This window comes from Lynx rufus, unplaced genomic scaffold (genome assembly GCF_022079265.1).
Source record: "Lynx rufus isolate CCGP_SWC_20201006 ecotype Redwood Valley unplaced genomic scaffold, mLynRuf1.p SCAF_4, whole genome shotgun sequence".
NCBI classification, from domain to species: Eukaryota; Metazoa; Chordata; class Mammalia; order Carnivora; family Felidae; genus Lynx; species Lynx rufus.
In genome coordinates this window covers 30,924,790-30,946,615 of record NW_025814856.1, presented here as the reverse complement: position 1 = coordinate 30,946,615, position 21,826 = coordinate 30,924,790, and the positions used below count along the sequence as shown (strand labels likewise).

The window sequence follows — 21,826 nt, the reverse complement described above, 5'->3', positions numbered from 1 at the left end:
GGCCCCTATGCCTAGGTAACTGTTCTATCAAAACAACAACAACAAAAGGAAAATAAATGACCCCAAAGCTTGGTATCTTTGCAATAATTATCTTCAACCCCTATAATATTTAGAAAATGCCTAAAGACTTGAATATAATACATCAAGGTTCTTCATTCAGGTCAGCACACCTCATTAAAAAAGAAAGAAAAAGAAAGCCCACGTACAAACTGAAAGAACAAGCCCCTGCTCCGTAAACTAGGTAAATTCATCCAGCCGCCTGAGCCAAAATTGCCATGAGTCATCCGTCGTCCTGCTTCCCCCATGTTGCTAATCCCCAGACCATGGGCAGGCCCCGCTGGCTTTCTACTTCCACACAGACTGCAATTCCAGCCACAGCTTGAAGCCTTTGTCACAGTCTTAATCTGAGTTTTTCCTCCCGACCCAGCTCTCAACTGGACTAGGGCAGAACAGCCTAGCCTACCAACTGGGCTCCCTTCTTCCACTCCTGCCCGTGTTCCACAGAGCAACCATAAATCAGATCAAGTCACTTTCCTGCTCAAAACCCTCCAGCAACTTTGAATCACCTGCATTGTCCAATCCTGAGCCTCTGAGCCCAGGATGACCTGGCCCCAGTCCCCCCTTTATGGAACCTCAACCCAGACCCCTCATTTCCTGACACACTGCTTCTCCACCTCCTCACTGGTCTTCCTGTCATGCCCATCTCAGCATATCTACACTTGCTGTTTTCTCTGTGGTCAACAATGGTCCTCCACATCTTCAAATGGCTAGCTCTTCTTCTCAGTGAGCTTCAATATCAACAACTCAGAGCAGCTTTCTTTGACCAGCCTTATCTAAAGGGTCTTGCCCAGGGGTCATCATTCTCTCTCACATTATTCCCAGCATTTATCACCACATGAAGTAATCTTAGGTTACTTGATTTTGTCTCCACCCTCCCTAACCAGAATATAAGCTGCATGAGAGACACTGTTTTCTTCGTTCAGGGGGAGCAACGCCTACAACAGACATTAGGTAGTCAGTAAGTATTTGTTAAATGCATGAATAATATCACAGCCAACTTATTTATTTTTTTAAAGTAACTGGTAAGGCACAGTAATAAAGACAGAGATTTCATTAAGAGGAAAAATCAATACATTTTTGTAAGTATAAGTTTAAATGCTGCTCCTACAAATGGCATAAATACTACTACTTAAAGATACTACTTATTACATAACTGAGGGAAAAAGATAAAATTTATTACCTAGGGACAAACTGGTCCTTTATTTGATGCTACTGAAATTATATGAAAAGATTAATTAGCACTATTTGGCTTGTGGCAAAGAAAAACTGAATTCACCGCATTTATTTTATATCATGTTATTTTCAGTGACATGAAGTTTAGGTCACATGGTCAACTTCGAATTTCCACGGAGAGTTAAATTAACGTCTACCTTGACATCATTCACATTTTGATGTGCCTGCTCTGGTTAGCCCCCTTCCCTGACTCAGCTCTGACTGCAGGACAAAGGCCTGGCATATGTCTCCCAAGCAAAAGAGTCAAGTATTTTTGGCTCGGCAACAACTTTCAATCTTTATACTGACTACAGAAATAAATATGCCAACCAACTCTCTTTAAAGAAACTACAGAATGTTAGGGGCTGGAACAAAAAGAGGAGGCGCTTGGCTCTGGATAGCTACTATGGATTTAGGATTAAAAAAGTAGAACAGGCCAAAGAGAAATCCAACAACTATGCTAAATCAATTATCTACCTACTACCATTATGTCTTCAAATTACTGAATGCTCTGAGGTAATGGGTTTATGATGCTGACCCAGCTACTCTACGCCACCTTTAAAGTTCTACCTGAGCTAGGACATCTGTCACTAATGATAGCTTTGTGACATGTGGAATTCATTACACCTTCCCTAGATTTTCTTTTAACTCTATACATCCTTATTACAAGCAAGAGAAATAGATAGGAGTAGCCAGAAAACCTGGCCTGGTACATTTTATCCATGTGAAAGAAATTTAATTTAGGAGTTTTACTTGTAAACTGGGAATAGAACTATCCACTCGATGGGCCTCAAAGAACAGGAAATGAGACAATACATGTAAAAATGCTTACTGAATCATCAAAGTGCTATTAAAAATCATCATTAATCTGTGGACTTTTAGGTGAATGGCAATCCTAAAAAGATTCACTATCACTAAAAGTTTCCAAGTAGAAACAGGCCCAGATTATAAAAATGCAGTGACCAAATTTAGCTGGCACACTGGAGCGAACAGGGAAGCATTTTTTCTTCATACAAAAAGTTACTCAACAGCCAAATAAAACAACTCATTGAAAATACCCAAAACTGTTACTTTCCATCAGATGGCAAAAGGGGAGGGGTGTTCTTTATTAAACAGCAAAACCTCTGCTTTGTGATGTAGATTCATTGAATTACGTGACAGCAATCACTGGTCACAACTATTTTAAGTGGTGTCAACAACGGGAATCAGCATTTATGCCAGAACCAGCCCATCACATCTCATAGACTAAGACTCATTTTGCTCTTATACTAACATTCTTTGAAATCAATTAAATTAGCTCAAAAATGCAGGAGTCATTTCAACTTACTGATCTTCTGATGAAAATGACATTTTTGAAAAATATAATTTATGCTGGCATCTAAAAGAATCCAAACCACCTCAGTGCACTTCAAGGAACATTAAATCCAAGCAATGTGTGGGGCTGTTAATTTTGCAGGATCGTAATATCTGCAAGTAGAGAGGGCTGCAAGATCACCGCAGTGTTTCTGCTAGCTCTGCTTACACCAAGTTCCGAAAAACCCAGACTGATGATATGCCACCCACTCTCCCTGCCCCCACACCCATCTATGAACAGAGGTCTGGGACGGACAGATGTTTCACACTGAGGACCAGACTCACGTTCCACTCACAGTGACTGGCAGGGGTTCAGTACGTTATCAATACATAAAAGACCAAGGGTATTTGTCCTCTGTGATCCTTCTGCAGATCAAAATGTGACTGGAGAATTCTGCTTCCTAGGCATGATAAATCCTACCGCTAGGGTCGGTTGGCCTCAGTGGACAGCTCCTTAAGCACCAGAGGAAATCAAATCCAATAGCTTGAGCTGGTGTTTCCTAAAACATGGAGCAGGTATCACTCCCCAACATTCACAACCTTAAAGCTCAAGTGACAACTTACTCCTTTCTCCGCATCTCTTTCAGTTCTTCTGATAACATCACAACTACTGTGTGGATAACACTTGCCTAAACCGTGCTAGTCTTAGTCTCCCCTTCCACAAAGGGAGCAGGCCTCACAGCTGGCACCGGCAAGAACAGTAACAAAGAATTTAATCATCTTTTCCCTGTATTTATTTTTACGCCTTGCATGTACGGCAAACAACACTAGTCTTCCTGTTGATGATTGTGGTAAGGTTTTGTTTGCAACGGACTGACTTTAAATAGAAATGGTTTGATTTAAAGAAAAATACTAAATGGGATTATGTAAGCAAATCATAAACATTGAACCCGGTTGATTAAAATCAAAGGAAGGTGGCAGAGGCACATGTGACTATGAGGCCTTGCTCAGGGACTGAGGGCTGAGCCAAAAGGTGAACGCACGGGTCAACGTAACTAACCTGGGGCAAAATACTTCAACAGCTGACAATGCAAGCAGGGTTTCAACTTATTACAGATTCTAACTGTGGCATCTGCCCAAGCCGAATGAACAGCACTCGTTTACTTCACCTAGGTAAGATCAGCTCATGTCTGCTTTACAAAAGACAGGTTGGGAGGAACCGAGGTATTCGTTGGAAGCAAACTCCAAGAGGAGCAGCAGAGAAGCCCAAGCACACAGTGTGTCACAATCACATGGGACGTTCTTCCAACACAGAACCCCAAAGGCACCCCAAAAGTCATCAGCTGATCCTATCTGTTCAGACCCATAGCCAATGGATGTAAACAGGACTACACATTTGATGCTATTCAGTAGCCAGCTTAGGACCAACACACTGATTATGGAGACTCCCGACTTGGTAAACAAGCTCAAAAGAAGGGTGCTTCTGGCCACAGGGAACATCACCATCTCAGCCCTCCTTTAGTTAAAGTTTTGGAGGCAATTAACAGGACGTTTCCAGCATGTAACACAAAGTTAAAAACCAGTTTTAAAAAACCAGGGGCCTCCTTTCATGCCATCCTTGCTAGACTCAACAAACTTTGGAGTGCCCGTCTGCGTCAGTCACTGTGCCAGGCACCAGGAATACACAGCCACAACTCCTGACGGGGGGAGGGATCTGCCGTTATCCCAATGCACCCCAGCAAGCCTGTGGGTCAGACTCGGGTCTCAGGAGTGGTTTAGAATGCAGATTCCTAAGTCCTATCCCTGAGATTCCCATCTAGCTGGTCAGAATGGTTCTCAGGAAGCTGCCCTTTTAGAAAGCTCCCCTTTGATTTGGATGCACAGCAGGTTTGGGATCCAAGGATTCAAATTATACTTTTAAATTTGAAATTAACAGTAAGGAACATCTTGCTCTCAAAAATAATGAGTAACTTAAGAAAAATATGAAGTATCTTGGACTACTTCAAAACATTAAAACATCAAGAAAGTATATGGTATTACTACGCAGCTTCCAAGAAAGAAAGCAATGTATACTACCAAAGCAAACAGACCTGCAAGCAACTGGAAATGCCAAAATGACACTACCATCATTCACCATCACTGTTCACATGGAAATCTTGGTTAACCGTTAGCTCCAAAAAAGGCAGTTCGGCTAGCAAGAAAGTAGACTGTCTCTTACTACTATGGATAAATAAGCTTCTCACCAGTTCCCAAGAACATTACCACCAACAGGAACTGATTTACAAGCCTTGTTGCTATTGTAGCTTTCTTCTCTCCCCTGGCAGCCATGCTCTTAAAGGAAATGCCTGTTTGATTTTGTAGCAACTGCTCACTTGTTCATACAAGTCACAGATGACTACTACTAACACCTTAATTCACAGAAGACTGCCCACACATTTTCATCAACTTCACTAAAAGATAAGAAAACAGAATCCCTCCATTGGCAGCTATGGATTCTTCCAAATACCTAATAAACAGACTACAATGGCCACAGGGAAGGATCTTGAATTTGAAAACTATTTTTGGTGTTAACACATAAGAATGGGCCTTTTAGAATTCTAACAAACGACCACACGGGTTCCAAAAAACCCTTTTTCCTGTTACAACCCCTATGCCCAAAGATAGAAGAAGACACTGGCCGCAGTGAAAATGCTTCTTGGTACTAGGGCACTGCCCACCTCTCCTTCTCTCCAGGTGAGTGGGGGTGTCAGTCCCAAACTACTCCAGGGTCATCACATGGTGCCTCCCTCAACTTCATGCAGTTGCTCCCAACCCTACACACCCACGCAGGGCCAAACCTCCCGTTTATTCTCCATTAGCCTTCTCCCTGGTGCTGTCTCAGAACTCCTTCAACATTTCCCGGCTGAATCCCTTTCTCAGAACACTTGGGTCCCATCTTTTTGCCAGGGACTCTTCTCTCTTACAGTTTTAATATTTCCCTTGCCACTAGACGGACCAAGGTCCACCACCCAGTGGCTTTATCAGTCCCACCCCTTGCCTGTCCACATAAGACTTTTGAGTCTATGAACCTTGCATTTGTATTTTCTCACTTACATGTTTGAAATGACCACCCTTCCTTTCTCCTTCAACAAGTATCTTATCAAAAGATACTTGGTGTACTAGACACTGTTAGAGAAAAAGGGTAGAAATATGATTTTATGACACTCCTTCATGCCCTGTCCCCAATATATTGACATTTTTTAAAAAAATTTTTTAACATTTTATTTATTTTCGAGACAGAGAGAGACAGAGCGTGAGCAGGGGACGGGCAGGGCAGAGAGCGAGACACAGAATCCAAAGGAGGCTCCAGGCTCTGAGCTGTCAGCACGGAGCCCAAAGTGGGGCTTGAACTCACAAACCGTGAGATCACGACCTGAGCCGAAGTCAGATGCTTAACCGACTGAGCAACCCAGACGCCCCAATATATTGACGTTCATTTTTTTTTTAATTTTTATTTTTTTAACGTTTATTTATTCTTGAGACAGAGACAGAGCATGAACCGAGGAGGGTCAGAGAGAAGGAGACACAGAATCTGAAACAGGCCCCAGGCTCCCAGCTGTCAGCCCAGAGCCCGACGCGGGGCTCGAACTCACGGACTGCGAGATCATGACCTGAGTCGAAGTCGGCTGCCCAACCGACTGAGCCACCCACGCGCCCCTCAATATATTGACATTCTTAAAGAGAGAGTGAGATCAAGAATATCATCTCCAGGCAGGGCGCCTGGGTGGCTCAGTCAGTTAAGTGTCTGACTTCAGCTCAGGTCACAATCTCACAAGTCGTGGGTTCGAGCCCCACATTGGGCTCTATGCCGACAGCTGGGAGCCTGGAGCCTGCTTCAGGTTCTGTCTCTCCCTCTTTCTGCCCCTCCCCCACATGCGTGCTCACTCGCTCGCTCTCTCTCTCAAAAATAAACATTAAAAAAAGAAAAAGAGGGGCGCCTGAGTGGCTCAGTCGGTTAAGCGTCCGACTTCAGCTCAGGTCATGATCTCGTGGTCCGTGAGTTCGAGCCCCGCGTCGGGCTCTGTGTTGACCGCCCAGAGCCTGGAGCCTGTTTCAGATTCTGTGTCTCCCTCTCTCTCTGACCCTCCCCCATTCATGCTCTGTCTCTCTCTGTCTCAAAAATAAATAAACGTTAAAAAAAAAAATTTAAGAAAAAAGAAAAAAAAAAAGAAAAAGAAAAAGAAAATCATTTCCATAAGATGTGCTGGAACAACTGTGTGCAGTGCCTCTGGAAGAGGGGACCAAGAGGGACCCTTTTTAGCTAAGGAAGTCCTGGCAGAGGTAACACCTTTAAGTGGGCCTTGAGCCAAGCCAGCTGTTTTCATACTCCCATTTCCTCTCTCACTCCCTTTCAATCCACTTTGCCCACCAATCCTCCCTGGAGGATCATGAAGTCACATCACTTCGGTGCTAGAAAAACCTGCAGCAGGTCTGCACTGAGGCCAGGGGTGTCTAATGGGCGGGCACTGGGGCTCTCTGAGCGCGTCCCAGCCTGTCTCTGCACACTGCTCACCCACACGTGGCTCCATCAGCTCCGGCTGATGGAGACTCCTTGCAGTACATCCCAGACAGCGGGCAATCTCCTGCCTCTGCGCCTGCTCACATCACGGCTACTGCCAACCTGGGGCCACCAAGTATGGCCGTTCAGCGTACAGACTGTGAAGTTGTATGTGGCAGCCCTATCTATCCCCATCGAAACACTTCCCATTTTAGGGGATTATAGGTGATTTTTTAAAAACGATTTTCTGCATCTTCCACAACGGACATGTATCACACACCTAAAAAACTGAGGAAAAACATTTGTGCACATGTGACAACAGATCCACTCTACTCTTCAGAATACCCTAACCAGAAGGCAATTTTCTCTAAGAAGCTTTCTCATTGAGAAGCAATCTGTGTTCCTCCTTATTCTTAAGACCTTGCACCGTTTTTTTGACTTCAAACACAAACATTTCTAAATCCACAGCTGTACTTTTATCTCTCTCTCTTGTACCTATTATGTGTCAGGCGCTGTATGAGGGGCTTTACCTATGTTCTTTCATTTAATCAATCCCGAGAACTTACGAGGTTGCTATTACCATTCTGACACTACAACAAAGGAAGCTGAGGTTGGAAAATCTGCACAAGGCAAAACAACCAACTTAGGCTTCTTCCAAGTTTACATTTTAATTTTTTTTTTAACGTTTATTCAGTTTTTGAGAGAAAGAGCCCGAGCAGGGGGAGGGGCAGAGAGAGAGGGAGACACAGAATCCGAAGCAGGCTCCAGGCTTCGAGCTGTCAGCACAGAGCCCGACGCGGGGCTCGAACTCACAAACCGTGAGGTCGTGACCTGAGCCAAAGCTGGACGCTCAACTGAGCCACCCAGGCGCCCCCCAAGTTTAAATTTAAATCCAGTCTAGTTTGGCTTCAAAATCCTTAACTCCAAAATATGTGGCAATTGACTAACTGCCTTTTCTAATACTAACCTCCACAGGTCTTCATCAGGAAGATAATATCTTATTCATCTTTGTACTCACTCTCGTGCTCACCCCAGGGCTTCTACTCAGAATCAGAAATTCAAAAAAACCTTTGTATGATTACATAAAAAATTTATTCCTTGGGGGGGAAAATGGTGGGATGTGGATATGATGGTGTGACTCTTATAACAACGACTGTCCCAACAGCAAGCCATGTAGGTGCTAGCTTTAAAATGCCTTTCAATGCTATGCTATCTTCCCCAGCTCTATTTCCACACCTTAGTCGTAGTCTATTATCATGTCTTACCTTTGAACTATTTTCCCTGCTTCTCCCCTTCTACAATTTATTCACACCAAATTAACCAGTGTGGTGGGCCTGTGTTACGTCCTTACACAGGAAAGCCCTAGAGTGCCCCCCAAGGGTCTTCTGACTCTGGCCTCCAAGGCTGTGCACGATCAGGGTCCCTGCCCACAAGGGCAAACTTCTCTAGTGTGTACTTACCTTCACTGACCTCCCTCCACCTACAGTGAGCTTCTTTCAATCTGTACCTCAGCTCGTCCCTCTGTATAAGAATGCTTTAATTCCCAAATGCCACGCTGGTGGCTCTGTCCCATCACTTAAAGCTCAAGTCACCAGGGTCACCTCCCCAGAAGCTTTACTTAAACACTATCTACAGGGGATCTCATTATTATTGTGTCTCAAGCTCATATCTGTAGTAATAAGGACAATGAGGAAACAACTTAAAGTTATTTAAAAAGTATGTCTAGCTAATTTTGCTGGTCTCATAAGCTAAATTATAAACCCCATGGACGTAAGAATCATATTATACATCAAAGTGCCTGAAACAAGGTGGTCATTCAAATACTTCTGAGCTGTTATTGAATCCAACTGGGTAAAAAACTACATCTTCTCATTAAATTTTTTTCTACTGTAAGCACTTTAGGTGGCATTATGACAAAGCAAAACCATCTTATCTGGATTGTTCCATGATTAAACACCCAGACAGCAGGCATGGAGTCTTGAAGCCCAGGGATGGCTCAGGGGTTCATGAAATCCCTCAAGTCGCAATGCTTCATTTCATTCTAAGTACGTGTGCATTTTAATGGATAAGATGTGACAGCTTCCTCACATTCACAGATTAGAACACGATGTCACGCTGTATTTAGAATTATTGAACTTGGAAGTTTCAAAATCACCTTTCATTTTAAAAAGGCATGTACCATACTATGTATATATATATGAAATTTTACCAGCCAGTGAATTCACAACCATGAGGTGAGGTCTAGAAGGAAATAAACCTTTCACTATACAGACTCAATATTTCAAAAGAGTTTTCATAAAATACATTATTCCTTGTCCAATTTCAATAAAATTCAGAAAATACCCAACATCTGAGAGACATTAACCCATTCGATGAATTAGAAAGCCTACTTCTTGACAGAGGGAGGGATATTATACTGCATCCATGCTGTCACTGGCCTTCAGCTTAATCCTGCTTTACCTTTTACCCTCTCGTAATGATTTTTAAATGGTTAAGCACTTACCATAATGTGATTGAAATGCCTGCGGTTTGACAACCTGATTACAGTCGTTACACACCACCAAGTAGAAATCATCGTGGGCTGGACAGAGACCAAATATTGGCATGTCTGCAACAAAGAAGAGAGCATCACTCACTCATCTGGTTCTGATTAATAGGAATCCATTTGGGGCAGCAGTACATTCTAAAGGAGCTGCCTTAAGATGAAGTGTAGCAGTACAAGCGTTACTGCAGTAACATTTAAAAATACCTGATGTGGCACGGTGACTATTAAGAGAGAAATCAAATCAGACTTACAGAAACACTGTCCAGAGAGCTCAAATAAAAGGCACCAAAAATCATCAGTCTGAGGCGAAAGAGACAAATCTACTAAAATGCAAACAATTAATACATTCATAAAATAAAGCAACTTTACGTGAACTCGACCAAGAATTATGGGGAAGAATCTGCAACCACATAAAATGCTTAACGATTCACAAAGCTCTATCATCTAATGGTTTTATTTGTTTAACTATGCATTCTATTCTAGCCATCTGGTCTCTGAGTTCCATGGAACAGTTAAGAAAGGAAGCAGAGGCTTCGCTGAAGAGTAAAACTGCCGGTTTGGTCAGAGTATAATACAAAGAAAATTATTTTTATACTCTTTTTTCAGGTCACAAGAACCTCTAGTCCTTTCACTTACATACTGATGCTCCTGGACACATGGAACTTGTGTACAAACACAGCATTTCATACATTAATCTCAGTTCATTTACTAGAATAAGGCAAGATACAAGTTGGATTTTTTTTTTTTTACAGTTAAGAACTTAATTAAAACACAAACGTGAAACTAAACTATCTGCATAAACACAAAAACTGAAAGTGACTTGATATCTGGTAATTTATATATGTGTGTGTGTATGTACACACACATATATACACATATATACACCTATATATACATACACATACCTATAAGTACATATACACGCATATACATATATACACATATATATGTATATACATATTTTTTAGTTATTTTTGAGAGAGAGCGAGCGAGCGAGCGAGCACGCAAGTAGGGGAGGGGCAGAGAGAGAATCCCAAGCAGGTTCCACACTATCAGTACAGAGCCCGACGCAGGGCTCAACCTCGCGAACCATGAGATCATGGCCTGAGCAGAAGTCAGATGCTTAACTGACTGAGCCACCAGGTGCCCCAGACATCTGGTAATACATGGCTAACTAAAGTGTCATAACCATGAATCGTTACTTATTAACAACAATCTAGGTAGGGAAGAGCGCTAACATTTCAGATCGAGAATCTAATCTCTTAAGTATTTCAAAATTGGCAATTTTAGGGGTGCCTGGCTGGCTCAGTCAGTAGAACATGGGCCTCTTGATCTCAGAGTTGTGAGTTTGAGCCCCATGTTGGCCAAAGAGATTACTTAAAAGAAGACAACTGGTGATTTTTAACAGATTTTTTACACTATTTAGAATATTTGCAATGAATGGATTAATTAGCACATTTCAAAATTAGGCAAATAGTTTAGGAGACCAAATACCAAGTTTAAAGGGGGGAAAAAGATTCATTATCTAATTAGCATCTGTTTTCCTTCCTGTAAGATTGAACTTCACACTTTCTCCAGCTTGGGTGATCTTGGTAGCTTTACAGGAAAATGCCCTGAGGAGATGTAAAGTGATCATAGTCTCATAAGTATCAAATTACTGACCTAATATCTACGTGAGGATATAGCTCAGACTTTCTTAGACAGTTTCTATTACACTAAACTGCACAGACAGCTATAAATCTGAAATATACCAGGGACCAACAAGATTCTGGGATGCGGTGGCAGCACTGAGCAGTTTCTAGGTGCTATTATCTCACTCTTTTCTCACAACTGCCTAGGTAGATACCATTACAACCCCACTCTAAAAAACGAGGAAACTGATTCACAGGGAGATGAAGTACTTCGTCTACGTCAATAGCTGGGATTCCATTCTGACTCATAACAATGGCTTGGATTTAGTCCCTTGAAGATCAGAGGAACGTGATTTCTAGAAATTCCTTCCAGTTTCCACCTCCAATAAGTTGGAATGTCAGAGCTGAACACCTTTGATAGACTGATAATGTAAGAAGCTTCTAGTAGACTACTGACTTCTGTGACTAAGCTTAATAATTTAATGAAAAATAAAAACCAAACAATGTGCTATTTTCCTTGAAAGCATGCCCACATTGAGTTAAAAATAGTGCATGTGGGAGAAAAGGAAAGGTTATATCCGTGCAATGATCAACATATAATAAGCCATTTTCCATGGCTACAATTTCTTGACATGACATTTCATTTAAAAATAAAATTATGTATTTTAAGTACCTTCCTTAAGTTCCATGTACCCCTGGGCTACATGCCTCCAATACAGGACAAATTAAAGAAAATCTGAATTACAGAACTAATACGGCATTCATAATTTATAGTGTGAAATGTCTATAAATATCAAATCAACAGTTTCATTAATGAAATTTGCTCATTTATTTTTATTAATTAAAACAGTAGTTAAAACAGCCTTAAGTCAAATGGTCTCAGTTTAGAGTTAGGCCTCTGCGTGCTGGTTTGTGTGGCTTCCCACAGCACTCAATGTCAAGCAATGCTGTTTCAAATATATCACTTTGCCAGATACCAGATACTTCTGGGGACTAGCCCCCCTACCCTTTATAAATAAAGCCATTTTTACAAATTAAAACCTGTGCCAATCTTTTCAAGTAGTAACAATTCAACTGGCCACAATAGTGTTTATATAGGAAACTGTTTTTACTCTGATTCCTTTGATCCTGTTGTGAGACTTGGAAACACTAGTAAAATTAAGAAGGCAGGGGTCATTCTGTAAGGGACCAGGAATCTGTACTTGTGTAAAAACTTTAATTTCCTCAATAACTTAAGATCATTTGCAATCGATGATGACAGTAATCATGATCAACAGTTGGCCTTTACTGAGAGACTGCTATTTGACAAGCCCTGGCACATGTAAGCACTTATTACATGGTTTATCCTACAATATAATCCTCACTTTACTGAAGGCAATATCAACTTGTCTATTGTCACCCAGCAAAAAAGCGCAAGCAGGACTCAAACTCAAGTGTACTCTCTCTGTGAGCTCAGAATATCTCACCAGCTACCTCATCACACTCCCTAAAATTTGCACTCGTGTGTGCACGTGTGCCATGAGCGCATGCACACACATGCACACATAATCCCCATGGAAAGAAACATGGTATACTTAAATCCAGTTCATGCTACCCTAAGAAATCAAATTCCTGTTACGAAAATCTAAAGCAACTTTAATTTTAGCTTTCTAAATTCTCTACTTTCAGATATCCATATTTGGAAAGTAAGCCAGAAGACACAAAATAATTTAAATAAAATGTCTCCAGGAGTAAAAAAAAAAAAAAAAAAAAAAAAATAAGGAGTTCTATATCCCTTTTCTGCACTGGAACATTCCAGAGGCCTTAGCAACAGGAACAGAATGTGGAATGTTGTGGCAACAGAGAAAATGAAATAATTTTTGTGAGAGACAGTATGTATGTTTCTGAATTTTTTTAAAGCATAAATTTATAATGAGCCCATCTACAAATTAACATATAAAACTTGCCCAAATGCAGAAAGGTAAAAGATTGATTTATATCAAAATATGAAAAAGAATTGATAAGCTACTATCAAATACTTAGCTACTATTGAGTTGTTTTGTTTTTTTTTTTAAGTTTCTTTATCTTTATATTGAGAGAGAGAGAGAGAGAGAGAACAGGGGAGGAGGAGAGAGAACACAAGAGAGAACCCCAAGCAGGCTCTTCAATGTCAACGCGGAGCCTGACACAGGACTCGAACCCGTGGACTGTGAAATCATGATCTGAGCCAAAATCAAGAGCTGAATGTTCAACTAACTACGCCACCCGGGTGCCCCATCACTGAGTTTTTTTTAAAGTTTGTAAAATACACTGCAAACATACAACTTATACCATTATATACTTCAAAATAACGTAGTTTTAAAATCATACCTGGCTCCATGGACTCTGACTAGTTTGAAAGAATAGATTTTTTGTGTGTAGGCCCTAAATCTTTCTCAGGATTCAGATCACTCCAATCTTCCAATTAGCACGTAGACCAATACCCACATCTAGGCCATCATGTACTTTGGAGACCCCAGGCCAGCATACTAGGAAGGACTGGGTTTAAGTACATGGACACATGGGCACATGTGCAGATCTCCACAGGCAAATGTAGAATGAAGGCTCTCTGCCTGAAATCAGACCCTAAACAGGAGGGAATGTGTTCAGTTACTTTCCTGCTACTCTCCCCGTTTTGAGGACTGAGTCCGACAGCAGAACTCGTGTACTGTGACAAAGTGTTTCACCTTCGCAGTACCCTGGGTGTCTCCCTTCTCCCATGCTCCCCAACTTCTACATACCAATGACTTCCACATTTCCATCTCTAGCCCAGATGGCTCCTGAGCTCTGTCTAGACTCATATATCCAACTGCTACTAGACGCCGCCATCTGGATGGCTTATACACATCTCAAATGGGATAAGCATGGTCAAGAGAACTCCACTTTCCACCCTGCCCTTTTCCCACCCCCAAAACCTTCCCTCTCTTCAGTAAATGACATCATTTATCTCCTTGAGTGCTCCAACTGAAAACCCAGATGTCATCTCTGACTCCTCCTTTCCTCATCACATCCAGGCCACCAGCCTGTCTGGTTGGCTCTACTCTAAAACCTCCTTCCACTTCCCTCCATTATCTAAGACCACTGCTACAGAGCCTACCACCAGCACCTTTCTGACAGACTGTGGAAAAAGTCTTACCTACTAGGTGGTCTACAGTCACTTCCACACGGCTGCCAAAGCGGTTCTGTGAAGTCCTCCAACAGATCACATCACTACCATTAGCATGTCTCCAGGGGCCTCCCACTGCTTTAGGAATAAAATCTCAGCCCTTACCACAGCCTCCAGGGCCCTGCCAGATGTTCCTCCACTTCCCTCTCACTTTCTGTTCCCTTATTCCCTCCTTGCTCCTCTCTCCTTGGCTCACTCTGCTTCGAGCACACTGTCTTCCCTTTTCTCCTTAGACCCAGAAAGCTATCCTCAGCTAGGTTCTGCCCTTCGTCTTCATAAGATGCCTAGTACACTCATTCACACACTAGCAGGTCTGGCTCAAAGCTCTTCTCTTCAAAGGGCTTCCCCTTCCCCAATTAGTTACGCTCTATCACAGGTATTGTATGTAAGCAGAGTGGCAAACACAGAAGACTACTCCCTATCATTCTGGGCAAGTTCTATAACCTCTTTGAACTTCAGCTCCTTCTTGTGTCATACATATGGTAATGATAAACAGTACCTAATTCACTGGTCACTAGGCACTTCACAGGGTTGGAAGATTAAGAGAACATAGGGAAAACCCTAGAATGCCACAGAAAGTGCTCACACAACAACCTCCGCCCAAGCCTGTGAGACAGCGGTCATGCACCCACACTATTGCTCAGGAAACTAAGACACACAGACATTAAGATTTTACAAGCTACTAAGTGGCAGAGTTGACATTTTTGTTTTGGTTTTTGTTTGTGTGTTTGTTTAAGGAGGCTTCACACCCAATGCAGAGTCCAACCTGGAGCTTGAACTCACGACCCTGAGATGGAGACCTGAGCTGAGATCAAGAATGGTTTGTTTAACCAACTGAGCCACCCAGGTGCCCCGAACCAGCTCTGCAGGGCTCACAAGCCCAGGAAACTCCCAACATTCTTCTAGAAACACTGCCTAAATCTGCCTCCTCCATGCCACCCTACTGCCCCTGCCCCTGGTAGTGGCCTCCACACACCAGGACAGACTTCCTACCAAACCCAGCATTTCTTCCCTTTTCAGCCTCCTCCACCCTACTGCCAAAGTCACAGGCCTATAAAGAAATAACACCACTCCTCTCCTTGAAGACCTCTGCTGGCTCCAAAGCAGGGCTCAGATCCCTGACCCACCTCTTTGCAAGCAAGACCCCTATCACTCTGGTTTTCCCATCTCTCTGGTGTGAGTCAACCTGCTCCAGTCTCAAGACTGCTTGGCCTTCTCAGAGCCTGCCTTATACTCCCACAATCCTATCTTTTGGCCAGAACAGTTCCGGTAGCCTGGAAAACTTTCCCCTCTTCTTCCTGGAACTCCCGCCTTTTCATAAGAACCCGTTCCACCACTCTCTCTGCTGTGCTCTTCCTCATACCATTCATTTTCCCATCGCAGTCCTTCACTCACTGATTGATGAATGGTCATTTATAGGCAGACGCCTCCGTAGTCCTGCCTGACAGTTGACCCCTTGCCTTCCCTAGCACAGATCCTGAGAAGCAAGCTCTCGCTGTGTGTTTGTGAAGTCATGACTGGCACTTGGAACTCTTCCGCAGCTTCCAGTTGCTCTTAGAATAAAAACTGGCCCATGCGGCCTTGAACAGCCTTGACCCACGTCTCTCCCTACTGGCTGTTTGTTTGCATCTGGCCCTTCTGGCCTTTCTTTTGTTCCTGGAGCACATCATGCTCTCTCCTGTCACAGCACCCAGGCACTTGCTATTCTGTCTGCCTGCAATCACCACCTTCTCCACACCTTTACCTGCCTTATTGTTTTATGACATTCAGTCTTGGCCTCAAGGTCACTTTCTTGGAGACTTGGTTAGACAGGCCCTGTTTGTTACATGTTCCCAGAGCACTGACTTAGTTACTAGCCTTGCCACAATGTACCATGCCCAATTTATAACAATCCATCTAGTTGTGTGAACCTCAATTTCCTCCCACTAGAAAAAGTTCTGTATTTATCCAGCTTCCTGCTCTAGTGACAGTGCCTGACAATGTCTAACTTGACCGACAGGAAGCAGCAAATAAATATGTGTTATATATCACTTGATGAATAATAAGTAAAGTATTAAAGTCCCTGTGGTACCATCATAAGTCAAGGTTATAATTGTGCCTTGTGTCATTTAATGGCATAGAGTCATCCACTAGAATTGGGTGATACATTTAGTGATACAAACATTGAAGGGTGAGAACGGTTCCCTTGAACACATGATCAATCCCATTCCTGGAGGCCGTTTCTGGCAAAAAACTCATGTTTCAGGGCCTGATTCTCATCAGCAAATTCTCTTTCGCTAGTAGTGCAGTGCAGTAACAAAGAGCAGTTGTGGAGTCAGAGTACCTGGGTTCAAGTCCCTATTCTTCCTCTTACTAGCTAGGTGATCACGGTTAAATTATTTGATGTCTTTGAACTTCAGTTTCCTCCTCTGTGAAATATATTTCAGTGTTATTTTGAGGATTAAATGAACTAATCCATGAGGAGCACTCAGTGCTGAGCATGTAGTAAATACTCAATACCTGTGAGCAAAAGAAACAAAAACACAGAAATGTCTGCAAGGGCCCAGCTCTCACTAATTAAACTCAAAGAAGACTGCCATACACACAATAGTGACTATTTTACAATGTGAGCTAAACTCTCAAGCGGTCTCGTGCTCCTACTGCTGGTCACACACTCCTTCCTGTAAACAATGAAAGGGAGGAGGGGTGCAGCAGAGGAGGCTTGCTGGCACCCCTCTACTGTAGAGGGTCAAAGCCCAGGCTTCGGAGTTTAGGCTTTACCCTGCAACACAGGGAGAATCCAGTAAGCGAGAAGCCACATGATACAAAAGGCCACTCTGGCAGGAGTATGGATCAACTTAGGTAATGGGGGGCAGGGAGCAGCACAGATTTGAGGACAGTGGTCCCTAAGGGCTGATGAAAAAGTCACAGTGAGACACGAAGTGCCTTTGCGATGAAGATGGGGGAAACCCGACTGAAGACAAGCTCTGGAGGAACTTGACAGGTCAAGACCCAGGAGACTGTAGGTGGAGGGTGAGGCCAAGGGAGGAAGCCAAAGATGGAAAAACTTTGTAAAGGCAAGAGAGCCTAGTGGTTAAAAGCACAACCTCTGAAACTAGATTGGCTGCATTCAGATCCCATTTTTGCCACCTACTAGCCTTTATTCAGTATCCTCATCTATAAATGGGTAAAGTGACTGTACCTACCTCATAAGTTGTTGAAGGAACTAATGAATATAAAATGCTTAGAACAGTGCAAAGTCCTTTAAAATGTGAGCCTTTTTTTTTTTTTTTAAATCATCTTCCCTATCATGGTTCTCTGGTCTTTGATCTAAACAGTAGCTATGTTCCCTTCTACCCATGCCAAGCCCCAATGCCCCCCCCACCCCAAGAATAACCAGTGATGTTTTTAAGTGAAACTTCACCTAGTCTAACTTAACCCCTTAGTGGTTCTCCAATGTAGTCAGAATGAAAAACAATGTTTAGAAGGCCCTGCCTGACCTCTGCAACCTCAAGACATGGCACTCACCCCCTAATTTCCATTCCATAATTCTAGTCTCCTTGAAAATTACCAACATGCCAATCACTTTCTCACCTCAGGACCCTTGCTAATTCTGGTTCCTCTGTATGGAATGCTCTGCCTGGCTGGTTCCAGGTCTCAGCTTATATTCCAAGAAAAGGACCTTTCCTGACCACCCCATTTAAAGATAGAGAAGATAAAAGATAAAGATAGAGATAGCAGACCCCCATCTCTTCAGCTAATTCCCTTTCTTCACTCATTAGTTATTTGTGTTTTGGCTCCGTCCCTAAGATGTAAGCTCCATGAGGGTGGGTGCACAATGCCCAACACACAGTAGGCTCTCAAAAAAAGAATCTGAGGAAGGCCTGCCTCTGCATCAGACTTCCTGAGTTCAAATCCCAATGCCATCATCACTCACCAGGAGTATGACCTTGGGCAAGTTCCCTTCGGTATTCTCATCCATAAAACGAGGTGATGCTAGCAGTTACCTTAATGGGTACTTACGAGGACAAAGTAATTTACTATACGTAAAGATCTTAGAACTGTGTCTGACATGTAAAAGGTCTGCCGTACCTATTATGATTATAATTATTTCTACTTTTACTGTCAATGAGTTACACTGACAATCCCCGAATTTCTGCCATCTATAGCCAGCACCTCTTACAACAGTATGTATTAAGTACTTACTGTGTGTGAAGTATCCTGGCAAATACTCTCTATACACCATTCATTCCTTCATGTATTGGATCCTTACTATGCCTAGCCACTATTCTGAGCACTGGGTATCTATCAGTGAACAAAAATCACAACAAGAAACTCTAAGAGGTATTAACACATAAAACAAAAATAGTAAAACTTTACAATTACTAAATAAATCCTAAGTTTCAGGTAGAGTGCCTAAAGCATTAAGTCATCTGATCTTCATAATACTACCTGCACATTTCAAGGTCACCATCCCCACACTTCACAGAAAAAGCAAGAGATGCACCGAGGAGGTTACCTGCTTTAAGTGACAGAGCCAGTAGGTGGTGGACCTGGGATCTGAAGGTTGAAGGTAGGCTTTCAAAATACAAGTTCTCCACTTCAGTGCACAAGCCTCTCCACTGCTCTGTGCCTTCCCTGCCTCTCTCAGGACATCTCTGCTCTTCTGCCTTGTTTAATCAAAGTCAACCAAAGCATCCTATCAGACAGCAGATTGTTTAGGCTACTTCTGGATGGTCTGCTCTCATTGTTCCTCTAAGCTGTGCTTAGATACTAGGACTCTCAGCCCCATTAGTGTCTGAAACACTTCTAAGTAACCTGATAGACTTGGAAGGCTGGTCTCTGCACATACTAAGCTTTTACTGCAGTCAGTCCCAAATTTATTTCAAATTTATTTCAAACTCTCAATTCTGGATAGTCAAAAGTAATTATCAGTAACATAAAAGCTTTTAATTGCTATTTAATAAAGTTTAATGTCGCGACTGGGAAAGGATAAAATAGAATTTTATTTCTACCTTGCACAGTTTTCCCAAATTCATAGCCTCTGCTCCAATAATTAAAGGAAATCAGACTTTCCTTTGACCATAAGATGTTAAACAATAGAACCAACCAGGGATAAAACTGGCCAATCAACAGTGTTCTAAAATATACATGGTTTAAGGCCCTGTCTAAACTAATATAGTCAATAAAGACTGGATTAAAAAAAAGAAAAGAAAAAGAAAAATGAGATGTTTTAGGTCAAAAAGCAATTAACCAAACGGCAGGAGACCAAAGAATGAGATCAAAGAAAATAGTTCTAATATTTATGAATCAGTAACTGTGAGTAGCCAGTCTTACAGTCATCCTCCCTAGATAAAAGTCACAAGTGCTAATGTTGTCACTGCTTGTACTGAAACTGAGATACAGTGCCTGGGACAGAAGAGAGGAGGCAAGTACCAAAGTGCTATGGAATTTGCATTAGGGAAGGCACGTCCGGCTACAAAGGTGACTAACATGGCAGGCTGTCACATGTGTACCTTAAGCTACGCCAAACACTGTCAGTAAATTCTGACCTTTCAAATCAGAAACCAAGCCTAAAATGCCACATGTCCTAAATCTGGAAGTGCTGCCACAATCACTTTGCAACACTACCATTCAGCTAAGCTTGCAGCCAATGGGTAAGCTGCGAACTAAAAAAGAGTGTTACCACTCTGCTGGTACCGTAAGCAGAGTGTATATAAGGACTCGATAAAGAGTGCTCTTAATTTTGTCTTTATTATTGTTATGGTTACATAACATAACACTATAACTACAGTTACAATTTCATGACCCAATTAAGAATATCATTTCTGGGGCGCCTGGGTGGCGCAGTCGGTTGGGCGTCCGACTTCAGCCAGGTCACGATCTCGCGGTCCGTGAGTTCGAGCCCCGCGTCGGGCTCTGGGCTGATGGCTCGGAGCCTGGAGCCTGTTTCCGATTCTGTGTCTGCCTCTCTCTCTGCCCCTCCCCCGTTCATGCTCTGTCTCTCTCTGTCCCAAAAATAAATAAACGTTGAAAAAAAAAAAAAAAAAAGAATATCATTTCTTCTTTTGCTCAAAAGGCAGTCAATACGCAACCCCACATCTCCCAGTATCTTTTATGCAGAAAATCCATGGCTCTCATATAACTAAGTACAGCATTAACTATAAAATGGCATTGACTACTAAGCCATCTTTGCTGTTAAATGGTTAGCTTTATATAGATCATACCTTGGTCCATAAAACAAACCTCGTCAATTTTTTTTTTTAACATTAATTTTTGAGAGAGAGAGGGAGAGAAGGAGGGAGGGAGGGAAGGACAGGAGGAGAGGCAGAGAAAGAGGGAGACACAGAATCCGAAGCAGGCTCCAGGCACCAAGCTGTCGGCACAGAGCCTGATGCGGGGCTTGAACCCACGAACCGTGAGATCATGACCTGAGCTGAAGTCAGATGCCTAACCGAATGAACCACTCAGGTGCCCCACAAACCTCATCAAGTTTATAAAAGAAATGAAATCATACCAAGTATGTTCTCTGTCCACAGTGGAATCAAATTAAAAATCAGACAAACATAACAAGAAACTTCTAAACACTCGGAAACTAAACAGACATTTCAAATAACTCATAATCACACAATGTAATCACATTAAGAGATTAAGGAAGAAAAATCATACTATTATAAATGATGCACAAAAAGTATTTAGGATAAAGAACCACCTCCACATAACCAGGAGTAAAGAGGACTTCCTTAACTTGATAAAGAGCATTTACCAAAAAACCTGCAACTAATATCATACTTAATGAACAAAGACTATATGGCTCAGAACAAAGCAAGGATATCCACTTCTATTCGGCATAATAGTGGAAGCTCTAGGCAGAGAAATAAGGCAAGAAAAGGAATTAAAAGGCATACAGATTGGACAAGAAGAAATAAAAATACTATCTCTATTTGCAAATGATCTGATGGTCTATGCGGAAAATCAAAAGGAATCTAAAGAAAACCTCCCAGAGTCAACCAGGTTAGCAAGAAGGATAACAGGATACAAAATTGCCTTGGTCTGTCTGGGTTGCTGTAACAAAATACCATAGACTAGGTGAATTATAAAGAACATATATTTCTCACAGTTCCAGAGACTGCAAAGTCCAAGATTAAGGTGCCAGCTGGGGCACCTGGCTGGCACAGCCAGTTAAGCATTCAACTCTTGATGTCGGGCTCAGGTCATGATCTGATCTCACTGTTCGGTTGCTAAGTTCGAGCCCTGCATTAGGCTCTGGGCTGATGGTGCAGAGCCTGCTTGGGATTGTCTCTCCTTCTCTCTGCCCCTCCCCTTCTTGTGTTCTCTCTCAAAACAAAAACATTATTTTTATAATTCAGCTTCTTCTGTGTCTG

At 42.3% G+C, this 21,826-nt stretch overlaps 1 protein-coding gene across 3 annotated transcripts in view; it reads right to left on the bottom strand.

The window, feature by feature from the left end:
• Window positions 1-21,826, bottom strand: part of ATXN7 (ataxin 7) — a 144,637-nt gene that overhangs the window by 42,693 nt on the left and 80,118 nt on the right. For all 3 annotated transcript variants that reach the window (XM_047094899.1, XM_047094896.1, XM_047094897.1), the window contains one exon: window positions 9,606-9,710. In XM_047094899.1, coding sequence (XP_046950855.1) covers window positions 9,606-9,710 — 105 coding nt within the window. The remainder of the gene's footprint in view (window positions 1-9,605; window positions 9,711-21,826) is intronic.